The 15,417-nt window shown below is 48.4% G+C and overlaps 2 protein-coding genes across 3 annotated transcripts in view; both read left to right on the plus strand.

Annotated features, from left to right (window-relative positions):
- The first annotated feature begins 41 nt into the window (after nt 1–41).
- Ankrd34c (ankyrin repeat domain 34C) lies at nt 42–8,364 on the plus strand. 2 transcript variants are annotated; one of them, XM_005410382.1, is made up of 2 exons: nt 42–669; nt 3,602–8,364. In XM_005410382.1, exon 2 carries the CDS (start codon nt 3,646–3,648, stop codon nt 5,212–5,214), a length of 1,569 nt encoding a protein of 522 aa, XP_005410439.1. In that variant the 5' UTR covers nt 42–669; nt 3,602–3,645; the 3' UTR covers nt 5,215–8,364. The 2 variants fall into 2 exon arrangements, with proteins under 2 accessions (XP_005410439.1, XP_005410440.1); XM_005410383.1 differs by lacking the exon at nt 42–669 and adding an exon at nt 745–876.
- Nucleotides 8,365–15,222: 6,858 nt separating this feature from the next.
- The window catches only part of Tmed3 (transmembrane p24 trafficking protein 3), a gene marked incomplete in the record, with an annotated part of 7,987 nt that continues 7,792 nt past the window's right edge, over nt 15,223–15,417 (plus strand). Inside the window, 1 exon segment of the mRNA XM_013507693.1 lies at nt 15,223–15,417. Within this exon segment, the coding sequence (XP_013363147.1) occupies nt 15,360–15,417 (58 nt within the window).

The raw sequence follows: 15,417 nt of genomic DNA on the forward strand, positions 1-15,417 counted from the left end.
GGCTCCGAGCCCCGGGACCGGCGCTTGCGGAGGAGGGGGTCCGGCTCGGAGAGGCGAGGTGGCGGGCGGGCTTGGGGGGCGGCTGCGTGCGGAAACGGGGGAGGCGCGAGGATTCTGTGGCTGGCGTGGACGCGCCGGGGAGTCTCCGTGGGAACTGGTTCAGCGGGGCTGGGGACAGGCGGCTGGGAGCTCCCGCGACTGGAAGGGACCGGTCCGATATTTGCGGAAATCCGGGGTGGGCGGCGGCAGCTTACGATCCTGACGACCTGCACAAGACTGTGAAGCGTGCACCCGGGCAGGTCTGGGCGGCGGTCTGAGGAGAGCTTGCCCCGCCCCGCAGACCTCTCCGCGGCGACCCCTCCTCGGCCGGCCTGGCCCCATCAGCACCGCGGACAGCGCCCGGCCTGTGAGAACCGACTCCTGCAGCAGCCCTGGAGTCCAGCTTCTGATGTGCTAACTGCTTCCTACTGCAGAAGGAAGAGGCGGAGTATAACGATCCGTCGATATCCCCAGCTCCTGCGAACGCCGCCACTGGACGGTGTGGCCTGGGTGTTGGAAGATGTGTCCAAATTCGCCCAGCCATCTAGGATTCATTCATAAAGTGCCTACTCTGGGGTAGGACCCTGTGCTAAACGCTCCGCAGATGGTGCGTAATTCTTATAGGACGCTGTGAGTATACTGCTTGTACACTATTATCATTCCCATTTCGCAGATCGGGAAACTGGAACAAGGGAGGCTGAGAAATTTGCCCACGTCTATACGGCCAGCACGTTCTGACCACGTTCTTATACTCCAGCCTGCGGAGGGGAGGATGTGCCCCAGCAAGCCGAGGCGAAAACAAACACGTTAGCACTTCATTGGGCTATAAAACGCTGGGTAAGAATGACAAGAACAAAACGTGTGGCAAGGAAGGAGGGAGGGCAGACACGAGGGAGCTTGCAAAGCTGGTTGTGATTCAGGATCAGGGCGCAGTGGGTCAGTCTGTGGAGCGCGTACAAGCTACTGCAGAGAGAAAAGGGTTTGCCAGAGTCTCCTCCCCACCTGCCGCCTCCACCGGTGAGCCTCTGCTCCCCAGCTCTGCCTGGCTGGTTCTCTCCCTGTAGCTGCTCGAGAAGGCAGGCCAGGCGACAGAAGCTAGGTGGGGACCTCTGCACAGGCAGCAATGACCAGACCCTGGGCCTGTGGAGAGGTTTGGCTTTTGCTAAGCCCACTTGGGAAGAAAGCAAAGCAAGTGGCCCCCACAGACAGAGAAGGAAGTAGGCGAGGCTTGCTATTCAGGGATGCTGCCTACATTTGTGTAATTCATAAGGCTGCTGTTACCTGCCAGGTACAATGAAGCCTTGTAAAATAATGACATGGAAAGTGGAAGCTGAATGCAGCATGCCTGCTGCTAATGGTAACCCAAGCAACGTGCTTTAACCGGGTGGCCAGAGCGAGGTCAGGGCCTGACCCTGTGCCATGCACTGTCATTGTTTAAGGGGTTCCAGATGAGAGGCACAGTGAGAAGACCGTGACAGACAGTCTGTGAAGCAGCACTGGGCATGTGGAAGGCCATGCCTGGGGTGCGCCCGACAGCCACAGAGAAGAGCTAGGATGCCCCGTCCTCACCCTGTACCCTCCCTGGGGGCTGGGGGATAACTAGGGACAGATTAGGACTAAGGAAGCTGATTTTAAGCAGAGGGCTAGAATCAGTTTCCCAGAGACACCACCCTTCTCTCTCCTTCGTCTCCTCCCTCTCTTTACTTTGAGGTGGTGAGAGATGGGTGATGTGCACCCTGCATGGCGTAAAGGGGAGTCTGAGTACCCATCCCTCCTCCTTCCCACATTCCTTCTCTCCTCTTCCTCTTTTCTTCCATCTTTTTCTTTATTCTACTTTATTAAGGGAGAAAAGGCCTATCTTTGTAGGTCAGCTTTCCTTGGAGGGTCCAACTCAGGTGGTGAACAAGATCAGTTCTCCAGTAGAGAAGCTGGAAAGCATTAAGGCTCACAGGAGCGGGACACAGGTCTCCCCCAGCTTTTGTCTTTTGTGAATGGTGCTACCTATGTCTTCTGCTATACCTGCTTATTAGTGGTCTGTTGCTGTGAGGTACCCCCCTACACACACCTATACCATGAGTGGTTTATATTGAGAGCTGTTTATTTCCTTCTATTCCTGCAATCCAGGCCAGGTTCTGGGTGATTCTCCTGCTGGCCTCACTTGGTTCACTCGGCAGAGGTCATCTGGGGGCTGGTTAGGGCTGGACAGTCTTAGATAGTCTTCCTGCATTCCAACAGCAAGCTGGACTTGGGGAACAGCCCAGGCGTTCTGACACTGCAGATGAATGCTATGGATCAAGCTGAAAGCTGCAAGGCCTTCCAAAACTTTGCCCCTAAAGTCACACAAAATTACTTTTGCCTAATTATACTAATCAAAGCAAGTGGCAGGACCAACTCATACATATATATCCTGGTGAGGGAAGACTTTGAGGCCATGTTTTACAAGCAACCACAGGTACAAAGCTGGGAGTGAAGTTACTGGGCCTTTGGTTCTGTTTAGGTCCAATTCATACTTCCAGGAGGTTATTGCTGTCTCCTAACTTCATATCCTTCATACTGTCATTCCATCTAAGTCTAGTCATCCTGGAGAGAATGTAGTGGCATCCTATACTTTAATCTGATTTTCTTTGAGTAGTAATGAGGCCGAGTACCTTTTTATATGTCTTTTGGTCATCTGTGCATCCTCTTTTGAAGGAAGTGATTTGTAGGTGCTCTTTGTATATTCTGGGTATGAGTTGCTGTAATTTTACTCAGTCTCCTTCTTGGATCTTGAGTGATTCTCCTCTTGATTACAAGGGAAGTAACACTTGAGCTGCAGTTTGAAGGATGATGAATAATTAAAGAAGAGCAGGAAGACCTTATAGTTAGAAACAGGCTACCAACTTTCCTAGTGGGTGACCCAGACTCGGTAAGAACCCAATGGGGGGAAAAGCAGCACCTTTGAGAAATAATAAGATTGATTTCAAAGTAGGTAGAATGTGAGGCTTGGAGATGCAGGAGATGATGTTGGAAAGGTGAGGCCAGGAGGAAGGCTGGGTTGGAAAGAAATGCCTTTTCAGCGGACATTCTCTATCAGGAGTTAGTCCTTGAAGGTCCTGTTTCAGGTTTGCAGTGCTTGGAGGTCAGGAAATTTATGGATGCATAAGAGTTGAACTCAGTCCTAGCTAGGACTGCCAAGAATTGAAAAGTATTACAGTGAGAGACGTTAAGTGTTTTATACCATCTCGTGAAATCTTCTCAATCATTCTGTGAGGGCCAGGGATATAGCTCAGCAGCACAGCACCTGCCTGGCAAGTGCAAGGTCCTGAGTTCACTTGCTGGCACCAAAAAAAAAAAAAAAAGCACAATGGTTCTATGAGGTAAGCAACTACCAAGCACTCCCAACACACACACACACACACACACACACACACACACACACACACACACTCTCAGATGAGGAGACTCAGGTGATAGATGACTCACGTAACTTAGGAATGGGCTCTGACTGCACCAGGCCCTGCAGCAGTCGTGCTGACAGACAGGTGTGAGAATGCATAACATTCCCTGCTTCTTCCTTTGCTAGGTCTGATCGCCTCTCTGGCTCAGAGACTCTCTGCTGCAGCCAACATGATGGATGACGACACCGAATTGAGGACTGACGGAAACTCCCTGCTGAAGGCTGTGTGGCTGGGGCGGCTCCGGCTGACCAGGCTGCTGCTAGAAGGTGGTGCTTACATCAATGAGAGCAATGACAAAGGTGAAACTGCACTGATGGTGGCATGCATCACAAAACACGTGGACCAGCAGAGCATCAGCAAGTCCAAGATGGTGAAGTACCTGCTGGACAACAGGGCAGACCCCAACATCCAGGATAAGTCTGGCAAGACTGCACTCATCCATGCCTGTATCCGGAGAGCTGGGGGAGAAGTGGTCTCCCTGTTGCTGGAGAACGGAGCAGACCCTAGCCTCGAGGATCGAACCGGGGCCTCCGCTCTGGTTTATGCAATAAACGCAGATGATAAGGATGCATTGAGACATCTCCTAGAAGCCTGCAAAGCCAAAGGGAAGGAAGTGATTATCATAACAACAGATAAGTCCTCTTCAGGCACCAAAACCACCAAACAGTATCTCAACGTCCCTCCTTCACCCAAAGTGGATGGGAGACAGTCACCTCCCCTGTGTGCCTCCCCCTCCAACACTGAGCTGAAGGCTGCACCCAGTGAGAACGAAGATGACTTCTTCAGCCTCCAAACAGGACATCCAAGTGGCAGTAATGCCACAAAGGTTCTTACTGAGTCTGGGTCACCCACTAGGAAAGTTGGTAGCCTCAGGAGGGCCCGTTTGCCTCAACTGAAGAGGCTGCAGTCTGAGCCTTGGGGCCTGATTGCGCCCTCTGTGCTATCTGCCTCCATGAGTCAGGACAAAGCACAGGGTGTCAGCACAGACAGCGAGGTCACAAGGAGCCCAGGTGACGTGTCCTTTCCGAAGAGGGGGCTCTTGTCCAGAACTAACAGCATCGATGGCAAAGACCTCTTCCCTACCGTCACAGAGCAGATTCTGAAGGCTGCAGCACCCTCAGCACCAGCCTCCTGGAAAGGCCCCACTGCCCACCCTCGCCTGGTCTGGAGAGGAACCCTCCCTGTTGACCAAGAGAGGGGTAACGTGAATGTGTCGGGACCCTCCTCTCTCAAAGAGCCAGCATCCCTCAAACAACTAGAAAACGACCTGTACGACCTAGACTTAGAGCCAGGGCCTGACCCAGCCAACCCCACTCCCCTTGAGTCAGGCCAAGGCCACTCAGATAGAAAGAAGCTCAACGGCTCCCTCCTGTCCCTCTTCCAGGGCTCCCGCGAGTCTCTGGAGGCTGTGCCCAGTACCTCCCCGAGCTCGGGGCGCCGCCCGCTGCACCTTCTAGAAAGACGAGGTTCTGGAACTCTGCTCCTAGACCGCATTGCTCACACCAGGCCGGGCTTCCTTCCACCTTTAAATGTGAATCTGAACCCCCCGATCCCAGACATTAGACCTAGTGGCAAACCTTCTTCCCCACTCACTAGTGGCTTTAAATCTATGGTTCCCGTTGCTCCAAGTTCACCAAAGAGAGTGGATCTGAGAAGTACAAAGAAGCTCCTCCGAAGGCATTCCATGCAAATTGAGCAGATGAAGCAGCTGTCTGGCTTTGAAGAAATCATGACCTAGAGCCTTTCAGAATGGCTTTCCCCCATGTCTGTATAGTTCATTGAAGGGACCTACAAAAATCCAGACCTCCACGGCTGTGCAGAGCCTCTGCGTCCCGCCCATTCTGGAAGGCTGCTGTAGCCACAGCTGAGGACATGGAGACAAGGTGCTGCCTCTCTACTTCTGAAACAACCCTGGGATTCTATAGGCCTACTTGAAAAGAGCTCAGGAAAATTAGGTTTTAGAGGTAAAATTACAAGAAAAAAGTTCTCTGAAAGAATAGAACCTTTGCAGTTTGGAGGTCACACAGCAAACACAATGACTGGAGTTGTGGACACCAGTAATTTTCTGTACAACAAACAAAACACACATTTAGATCACAAGATGTCATTTGAAGGATGTCACTGGTCATCTGTACAGTGCCTAAAAAGGAAATGGCTTTGACATTCTTTGGGATTGCAAAATTTCAAAACCAACCCCTAAGCTGCTGTACGTGGCTTCATCTGGTGGAGCAGAAGCAGGATCCTCCCAGCAGAGTGCCCGGCCTGTGGCACTGTCTCTTGTTATGCTGTGGGCACCACCTAGCGTGGCTGAACTCCTCCAGCTCTCCAGATACAGGCGTTGTTCACATGCCAGCACCGGTGTGCGCGAAGTCCCACACACCCCTCTACGTGCCCCATTCTGAGTGGTCACCCAGCTGGAGCCACAGGGAGGAGCCCGGACTCGGAAGGAGACTTTCCTCAGTCTCTGGTCCCTGGTTCCACAGGCCCTGTGTGGAAATCAAAGTTAACTAACGTGAATTTGAACATCATGTAATTCATAGGACCAAAATGCTCTTCCCAATTTTTCTTGAGAGAACTCCATGGGATCTGCCAGAGCAGTGGGCTACACGGGCTCTGCACAGATGCTTCTCAGGCTGGAACTGTGGCCTGAAGATGTTAGGGGACACAAATTGTTATTTCCCTTTCAGGGATCTGCGTAATCCAAGAAACACCTGGTTTCTCCTTTGCCTGAGTTACCCGGGTAATGCGAGATTTATTGAAACAATCTGTAGAACACTTTAAACACTGAAGAAATCCAAAGAAGTAAGCAGAAACTTAGCACACTTGCTAAATTAGACGCAGATATTCTCATTTTCTTCCCATGTATTTCTCCTCTCTTGTAGCCAAGGTGCACTTGTTCCATGGTTGAAAAGTTTAGCTGTTCCTAGGGATGGAACCATGCAGACAGAAGAGCAAAGGCTTTGAGTCTGACAGGCTTGGCCTTACACCCTGGGCTTACCATTTACAAGAGAGCAACCCTAAGAAAATAGCTCCCCATCTCGAGCATCTGTTCCCACACCTGTAAAATGGAACCAGTATTATTTGTTTTGCAAGGTTCTGGTGAGAATGAAGTGGCACAGTGTATCAAAGTGCCTCTGTGCCCAGCACAGATAGACATCACTGGATAAAAGGTAGCTAATTTAAATTTATTTCTAGAAACCTCAGAAGCTTCAAAATCTCAGTTCATAAATGATGTGCACAAAGTCCAACTGAAAGATCCCAGTGTCTCCTTGAGAGTCCCACAAGTTCTATAAACCCTGATTCCTAAACCCATTTGCAAAGTAAAACATCCTGCCACATAAGCTCTGCATATCACGCCAATTCTATAGGAACATTTCCTAGAAATGTATCCAAATCCCAACAAAAACATTAATGATAGTTAAAAAGTGCTTATTTTTGTGGTTCTATTAGGGCAAGTTCTTAACCTCGTACCACTGACAGCTGCAGCTGGCTGACTTTTGCTGAGGTGAGGAGATCTGTCCTGTGCATTGTAGTGTATTTAACAACCTCCCCCCTGCCCAGGTGGCAGCAGCACCTTGCTCCTCAGTGTGATAAGCAAAATGGTCCTAGACCTGACCAGGTGCCTCTTGAGGGCAGCATCACCTTGGTGGATCCCTGTGCTCTAGCAAGCAGCTGTGTAAGTAGTAGAAATGTGCCAAGAACCGCGGAGCCAACTGGACATGTGTCCTTCAGGACTCTTGGCAAGAGACACAACACAAGCACTAACGGTCTCTGTACCTTGCAGGATAGGGAGAGAATGAGAAGAAAACCACATAAAGTGATGAAGATGTACAGCTCGAGAAGTTGGCTCGGTGTGGACACCCATCTGGTTTTCAGAACCACTCAGTTGTTAGCAGTCCTTCCCAAGAAGATCCGATTATAGGTAAAGAAATAGCTTCCAACATTAAAGAATCATACAACCATTGCTTCCAGCAGCTCATCACACACACACACACACACACACACACACACACACACACACACACGGCACATTTTAAGTATTTTTCGAGCTATTGTCAATACCAGTTAAAGCTACTCGGCCATGGGGACCAGAAAACTCTGCATGGAATCATTTTGCATAGGAGCCAAGACTTGGAAGGCTGATTTATCTGCAGGAGAGCTGGGTGCATTTGTAGTGATTAGCTCACGCATGGGGTACCACTTTGTCAGGGTGGCTGGTCCATCGAACAGAAGCAGAGTCAAGTCAGGAGCTCTCCTGCCACCCCTGCCTGCATCTCAGCATGACCTGCCCACCAGCCTCCTTTGGCAGGCACCGGGCAGCCCCTTCTCCATCACTGCTTGACAATGCATTAGCTGAATTAGGCTTGTTCCACACTAGTACAATGGCCAACATACCTTGTCATGGTTTATGCATAAATAAGCGATTTTGTCCACATCAGTGAACTTCACAAGAATGCTTTTCAAAAGCATATTTTAGATTCAAATATGCTTTTTAGATCAGAGGTTAGCTTTTTGTTTTGGAATCCTAGAGTCACTATATAAGTTAGCTGTGAAGTATAGTTTCAGTGATCTATCCACTTAGGATTCTCTAGACTGTTTATTAAAATATAATCCAGAATGTGAGTCTAATGTTTAAAGCCTGGTACTTTGGTTTAATTTCTAGACATTCCAAAGCCTTAACAAAACCAACCAACCCTTGTAGATTCCCATGGAGCTTTGTGCAGGGGCTGCTGTGCACATGCCGAGCCCCAGAGCTCCTCCTTGTGTGTTGGTGCTGCTGACTGGCCCTCCGCAGTGCCCATCCATCTCAAGCTGAGGGTGTGCTGAAAGATGTGTCAAAGTCCCTGTAATGAAACTGTCTAATATATCAATAAATGATCTATTACAAACCTTCAGTAGTAGTTCTCATTTCCTTTGTGAAATTTCAAAGATAAAATTGACCTTTTCTTTAAGGTGGCATCCATATGATTGCCTAGTGACATGAACCTTAGCAAGCACTCGGTATTTGACAGTTATTTTTAAACATTAATGTTAAACTATACAAACATCGGGGCTTCTTCCCTGGTAAACAAGCACAGTGAATGCAAGGGTGAGCGTCCCCCGCCCTGCTGCTGTCCCCAGGCTGCATCTAGCACCAAGACAGATTCACAGCCCCTTGCAGCCTGCAGGCTGTCTGCATGCTGACTGGTGTGGACATAGGTGACCTCCTTCCTCCACTCGAGGATGGAGTGGCAAGAGCAGGAACGGGCCAGAAGATCTCCCTGGTGTCTTAAACTCTAGTATCTTGTGATTCTCTAGACCAACTGCCCTTAAGTTTTCCTCTAGACTACTGAAACTAACTTGGTTAATAACAGAAAAAAGGAGTGCTTTTAGGATGTCTTTTCCCACCTCTGCCATCAGGGAAGGAGGCTAATACTGTTTCTAAGTCATTCGAAGAGAGATGCTGCGGGAGGAGAAGATGGCAGGGGAGGTGAAGAGGGAGGAAGTTCAGGTCACTGTGGCTAGTGCTGGAGGAGGGCATGCACTCGTAAGGCTGACAGAAGGCTGAGAAGCCTGTGGTCCCTTGATGGACTATGTTCCTCTCCAGGGCAAAGCCTTAGAGAGAACTAGTTGCATGGCTGTCCAGGGAGCCTGGGCCTGGCCACAGTGGGTAGGAAGGCCTGGGGCATGAAGAACCTGCAGGTTTGACAATGAACACACTAGCTGCTTACCAGCAAGTGTGAAGGTCAAGGCCACCTGCACACTGTGACTATGTAGAGCTCCTCGGAGTGCGTAGGAAGAGCTCCAGGGGACCCAAATGGACTTTCCTGTTGACTTTGTTAAAGGGAAGTCAGGACCAATTTTAGTGAATTTATTGAAGTAATATGGGATTGCATACATTCAAAAGTAATGTAGGGAAATTCGCAGCACTCCGGGTCCAAGTAACAAAACAGGATGTGCATGTAAAAAGGTGAAAGATTTATATGGTCTGAAGAGAAACCAGAGAATGGGATGTGCATGTAGAAAGTGCAGGATCAGAGTCACAGTTCTACCTGCCTGCTGAAGGGTGTCCAAACAAGGACTGCACCTCAGGAAATAAGGCCACAAGGGCCTTAGGGCTGCCATGACACCCAACTGAGTCAGCACAGCGAGAAGAGTCAGAATTCTCACAGGGGCTCCTTGGTGGAAGGTGATTCTGTAGTCCATTTCCAGCAGATGAGGTGTGGAAGGGCATTTCAGAATAATGGAATTAAAATCTAGTGGAGTTTTTTGGAGAGAAGTGTGATCTTGTGAGAGAGGCTTGGAAGGAAGTGAAGGAAAAGAGCAAGATGGAGGTTCCCAGGAGTCAAAAAACCAATGGGAACCCAAGTGAACAGCCTGGTTCTGCCCCCTGCTGGTAAAGGATCATATGTATGTACACATATATATGCGTGGGCATCTTCACCAAAATCAAGGTGCAAGGAGATTCAGTGACTTGCCCAAGACCACACTGCTGGGTCCATTTACCAGGAGACGATGAAAGTTTTCATCGCCACCAAAACCCCGCTCACACTCTTTGTAATCTTTCCCACCAGTTTCCAGCAGCTACTGATCTGCTTCCTGCCACCACACTTTAATTTGCATTCCCTGCAGTTTCATATAATGGGAATTATGTAGGAGGTATGCTTTTCTGTCCAGTGCTTTTGCTCTGCACAATTAGCTAGAGATTCGCCCAAGTGATTTCTCATACTACCACTTCATTCTTTTTCATTTCCAAATGCATTCCATTGTGTGGAAATGTCACAGTCTGTTTATCCAGGCACTGTTGGAAGGATGGATGGGTTGTCTCCAGTTTGGGGCTGTTATAAGTACAGCTACTACAAACTTGTGGGTAAGTTTTTGTATAGACATACTCTTTCTTTTCACTCTAGTAAATACTTAGAAGTGGGATGACTAAATCATAGGTATGTATATAAATTTTTAGAAACTATGAAACTGTTTCCCAATGTTCCTACCAGCAGTGTATGACAGTCATGAGTGTGACCTCCACCAACGCATGTGTGATCAGTCATTTTCAGCTTAGCTACTCATCTGCTTAGCTTTAATTTAGAGTTCTCTACTGACTGATAATGTTGAGTATCATTTCATACTCTTCTTAACAACTATGTCATCTTTGGTGACACTTCTGTTCATTTTCTTGCTTCTTAAAACAATGTTTTCTATTGTTCATTTTTGAGAGTTCTTTATGGATTCTGGATGGGCATTTTATCAGTGTATGCTTTTCAAGGATTTTTGTCCCAGTTTAGGGCTTGTCTTTCATTCTCTTAATAGAGTCTTTTAAAGAGCAATTTAGAAATTTTTTGTAAAGTCTAATTTATCATTTTGTTCTTTTATTACAGATTGTGCTTTTGGACTGCAATCTAGGAAGCCTTTAACCTTACCAAATCATGAAGATTCTGTCCTATAGTTTCTTCTAGATGTTTTGTAGATTTAAGATTTACAATTAGGTCTCGGATCTGTTTGAGTTAATTTTTCTATATGGTGTGGGATATAGACCATGTGGAAGCCTTTGGAACTGGTTTGTCAGAGGAGTTTGAGAAGGTTTGGAGATGCCAGTGAGAGAAGACTTAGAATGCAATAAGCCAAGCCTGATGGGTGATTCTGTTGGAGCTCAGAAGACCGTAATGCTGACAAGAACGCAGACAGTAAAGGCCAGGCTCAGGGGTTTTCAGTTAGGAACAAGAACTCCATTGGCAGTTGGACTAGAGGCCCTGGCAGGAAAGTTGTCTACATTTTGCCCATATCCTGAGACTTTGTGGGAGACAGAGATAAAAGTTTTTTGTATTCAGACATGTTACCAACATGAAAAGTTGGGGAGAAACTGTCTCAAAGGACCTCATGGTCCTGGCTTCTGAAATACAGGCAGTTAATCTGCTGACAGTCTGCCTCCCAAGTGGTGAGATCACAGAATGGCTTAGTTTCTCCTAGAATCACCTGAACAGGTTTCAGTGAGTCCTTCTTTTCTGTCTCTGCTTCATGTTTTGGACAAATTCCATAACTTTGTACCTACTCTTGGGTAATGGACAACATGCAGTGTGTTTCATTTCAATTTCTAAAAAGCTCAAACATCATGGAATCAGTGGAAGAATGGAGATGGACTCAGAGAAGCGCAGGAGTAGAGAAAGGTGAGAAAACAGGTTCACCAGCAAAAGCGGACCACAGGGTGTCGGTGGCACTGACTCTCACAGCCATGGACCTCCATGCTGTCACTCACCTCTGACGACCTCCTGTCTTCCTCAAGATCCAGACCCAGAGGCATCAAGCTGGTACAGCCTGTGCCCACGGCCACCTGTCTCAGGATCAGGAACAAGGAACAGGGGTTTCTGCCTGTTTTGGGTTCTGTGATGAAAGGCAGGCTACTTCCTCATAAGAAAGACGTTTAAATGATTGATAGCTATAAAAGCAATTGTTCTGGAGAAGGTGGCAGGTTTTAGGAGGGCAGCGTTTGCACCTTTCTCAGTTGGGCTGTTCAGGGAGAGGCTGGTCTCAGTTCTAATTCCGTGGTTACTTGAAGTGGTTTGCAACTTTTTTTTCCTTTAGTCAGGCTACACATGGTGAGTCCACTGCTTTCCTTCCTCAGCATCAACTGCATATTTGAAGCATGGGTAAATACTGACTTTGTTAAATACTGACTTCTGTTATGTAGGACAATGATAATCTTCTTTAGAGCATAGCCTGGTCTACCTCTATCTGCCCAAGTCCTCATACTGCAATTATTCACCTTTTCAATCTTTTAAAATTGAGAAATTAAAATGCACAAGAAGTTATAGAAAATAGGTTTAACAAAACCAAGCTAAAGTGAAAACTCACGAAAGGCCCTTGGTGCCACTTCTAACCCTTTGCCTTCTCTGTCCTCCCAGAAATGAGCGCCAGTCCCACTTTCATGTTTCCAATCCTTATCCTCTTATTTTTTCTTGCCTTATCTTTCTACCTAGGATTTTTGGAGCAACTAAGGACAGCAATTGTGATAGTAGGCCATTTATGTCTGATTCCCAATATTAAAGGGAAAGATTTTAATGTTTATCATTAATCATGAAGTCTGCTCCAGGTTTTTAATGGACATTTTATAACATTAAGGAAGTTCTCTAATATTCTTGCCTCTCTAAAAGGTTTTCTCATAAGTAGATGTTGATTTTTGTCATGTTTTTAAATTCAATTATTAAGATACTCATTTTTATTTTATTTTAAAAGTTCTTCACTGAAGTCACCTCGGGACTAACATGGACAAATAACACTCTTTAATTTTTTTCAAGCTTTTCTATTTTTAGTACCTTCTACCATATATTGTGGAATATAAAGTTTGAAAGGAAACTTCGAGGTCATCCACAGTCTAGTCCCTGGTTCTGTAATCTTTCCTGCAGCTATTCCAGTGGCTGGTCGTTCAACCTCTCTGCCTGAATATTTGCGAGAATGAAACATTTGCTACTTCTGTTCATTCCCCTCGGGGAACTCGTCCACCGTCAGAAAATCATTTCTTACGCTGAGCTGAGGTATGCCTCTGAGTCAGATGCAGGTTTAGAGCCAAGTATTTCCATGGGGAACACGAAGAACAAATGAAGCCTGAAGCATGAAGAGAAGTGGTGTATTTGGTGGGAAGCACGTAGCCTTGAGAACGGGGCGGGGCTGGGCTCAACTCCTGGGTTAGCCACAGACAAAGCCAGTGCACTTGGGTCCTGCGGCGGATTGTGCCTCCCGTTCTAGTGGGTGCCTCCTTTGCAGCAACACTGTGCAATCCTGCCACCTAGAGGTCGAATCTGTTTCTTCACCTCCCTGAACTCTGGGGAATCTTGGGACTTGCTCTGGCCACTAGACGTGGAGAAAGTGACGCTGCAAAGCTCTGGAGTTCGGAGTCAGAAGCCTGGTGTTTTGCTTTGGTGTCTTGGGGAATCTCCTGTGCCTGCCGAGTAAGAAGATAGTGCAGCCTGCTCTAAGTGAGAAGATGCCTCACCATCCGCTGCAGACATCCGGTGTCACCTTGGGATCTCCAGCTCAAAGGACCCTCCATCCCAGCGCAGCTTCACGGTCAATCCTGGCAAAAACCCCTGAAGCAGAAAGACTGCCCTGCTAGCCCACAAAGTCAAAGGAAGCTATAAATCACTGTTGGTTTAAGCCACTAAAGCACAGCAAAAGACAAAAAATCTCAGTCAAACTCCATGTGCTGCTTGCTGTTTGCTCCTTGTCAAATGGGAAAAAGCACTTCTTTTTTTGGCATGGCTGCTCTAGGGATTAGTCAAGGTGACGCTGACGGGATGCACAGGTAGGTGGCACTGTGACGGGCACAGAGGCAATGTTAAAGAGCAGCAGGTGCTGGGACTGCTGTCACGTGAACTGGAGTCGATAGTCTCCTCGTTAGTTTCTACGTTTCCACAGTACGCCCTTTATTCTGTGGCTTTGTCTTGTTTGAGAAGCTTTTCTGGTAAACTGTTATTCTAGTCTCCTAATTACTGTCCCATGACATTCCCGCGTTTTGTTGATACCCTCTGTTAATTTTTACAGCGGGACAGTTGCCATTAGTGTGAGTACCTTCTAAACAACACAGCAAGTGCCAGCGCCAGCGGTGCTTTATTCACCCAGCTGGAGCCGAGCCCTTCTTCAGTCTGGGCATCCCTGGTCTCACACTCCGCGCGCTGCGGATTACACCTGCTGGCGCTGGCCTGAGCTGCTGTGTCCCGGCTGCCCTCCTTGGAACTCGTGCAAGTGCTTGCTTGGAACCTTGGTGCACGATTTAATATTTGACCCAGAGGAATTTCTTTTTTGTTATCTTAGCCCAGCATTCCAGCTGGCCAAGGGAGCCTTAGTCTGCCACCTGTGTGTTTTTCCACTGGATGCGTCTAGGTGATTACTTCCATGTTCTCTCTGTCACTGAAGAACAGGACAGAGGCTGGGAAGGAACCGCAAGGTGTGCACTAAATGACTCGTCAAGTTTAGCACAAGCCAGTGCACATTCGATAACTACGTGACGTGCGTGTGCTATTTTACAGCCTACAGGCTGCTTTCACATGCAGTAGTCCTGAATCCAGGGCCAAATGCACCTGCTAAAAAGCACTTCAGTCTTATCTACACGAGGGATATGTAGGCAGGGCATTTCTTTGCTGAAATCTAATAACATCTAATAATCCTCTCCTAAAATAAAAAATCTTCAATGAGTAGCAATCCTACACTATGTCTTTCCTTTTTATTTCTGAGATTTTGTCAGGTGAGTCATCCCAACACTAGGAGGCTGAGGCAGGAGGATCACAAGTTCAAGTCCATCCTGGGCAACTTAGTGACTTAGATCCTGCCTCAAAATGAAAAATAAAACAGGCAGGAGTGGGCATGGAGAGCGGGCGGGGGATGTGACTCAGCGAAGGCCCTGGGTTCAATCTCCAGGGAAGAAGAAAGATGGAAGAAGAAAGGGGGAGAGGAAAAGGAGGAAGAGGAAGTAAAAAGGTAGAAAGGCATTAATGGGTCTCCGCGCTCTCTTATCCTAGCTGCTATAGACGGTAGGTCTGGACAACGAGAAGACTTGAGTTCTAGAGAGGCGCTGACCAGAAGAAAGCGTCTGAGCGCCAGCGGCACAGTGCAGGCCTGGGTTCAGCAGCGTCGGGAGAAGTGAGCTGCGCATGCGCCCGGCTTCCCAGGTCACGCGCCCCGCCCTCCGCACTCGCCGGTCCGGGTAGTTCCGCCGGCCCCGGTACTTCCGCCGGTCCCCGGCGCGTGGCCCCGCCCCTTCCAGAGACTGCGCAGGCGCACACTTGCTGAGAGCGCCCCTGCCCCGGGCGCTTGCGTACAGGCTCCCGCCTTCCCGGAAGCGCCGCCGCGGTGCCACGTCTTCCCGCGCGCTCTTCGGTCTCGGCCGCGGCCCTGCGGACCCAGCTGAGCACCATGGGCCGCGCTCCTCGCCCGGCCGCCGCGCTGCTCCTGCTCCTGCTGCTGCGCGCCG

The sequence above is a fragment of the Chinchilla lanigera genome, unplaced genomic scaffold (assembly GCF_000276665.1).
Source record: "Chinchilla lanigera isolate Chin_1 unplaced genomic scaffold, ChiLan1.0 scaffold00132, whole genome shotgun sequence".
NCBI classification, from domain to species: domain Eukaryota; kingdom Metazoa; phylum Chordata; class Mammalia; order Rodentia; family Chinchillidae; genus Chinchilla; species Chinchilla lanigera.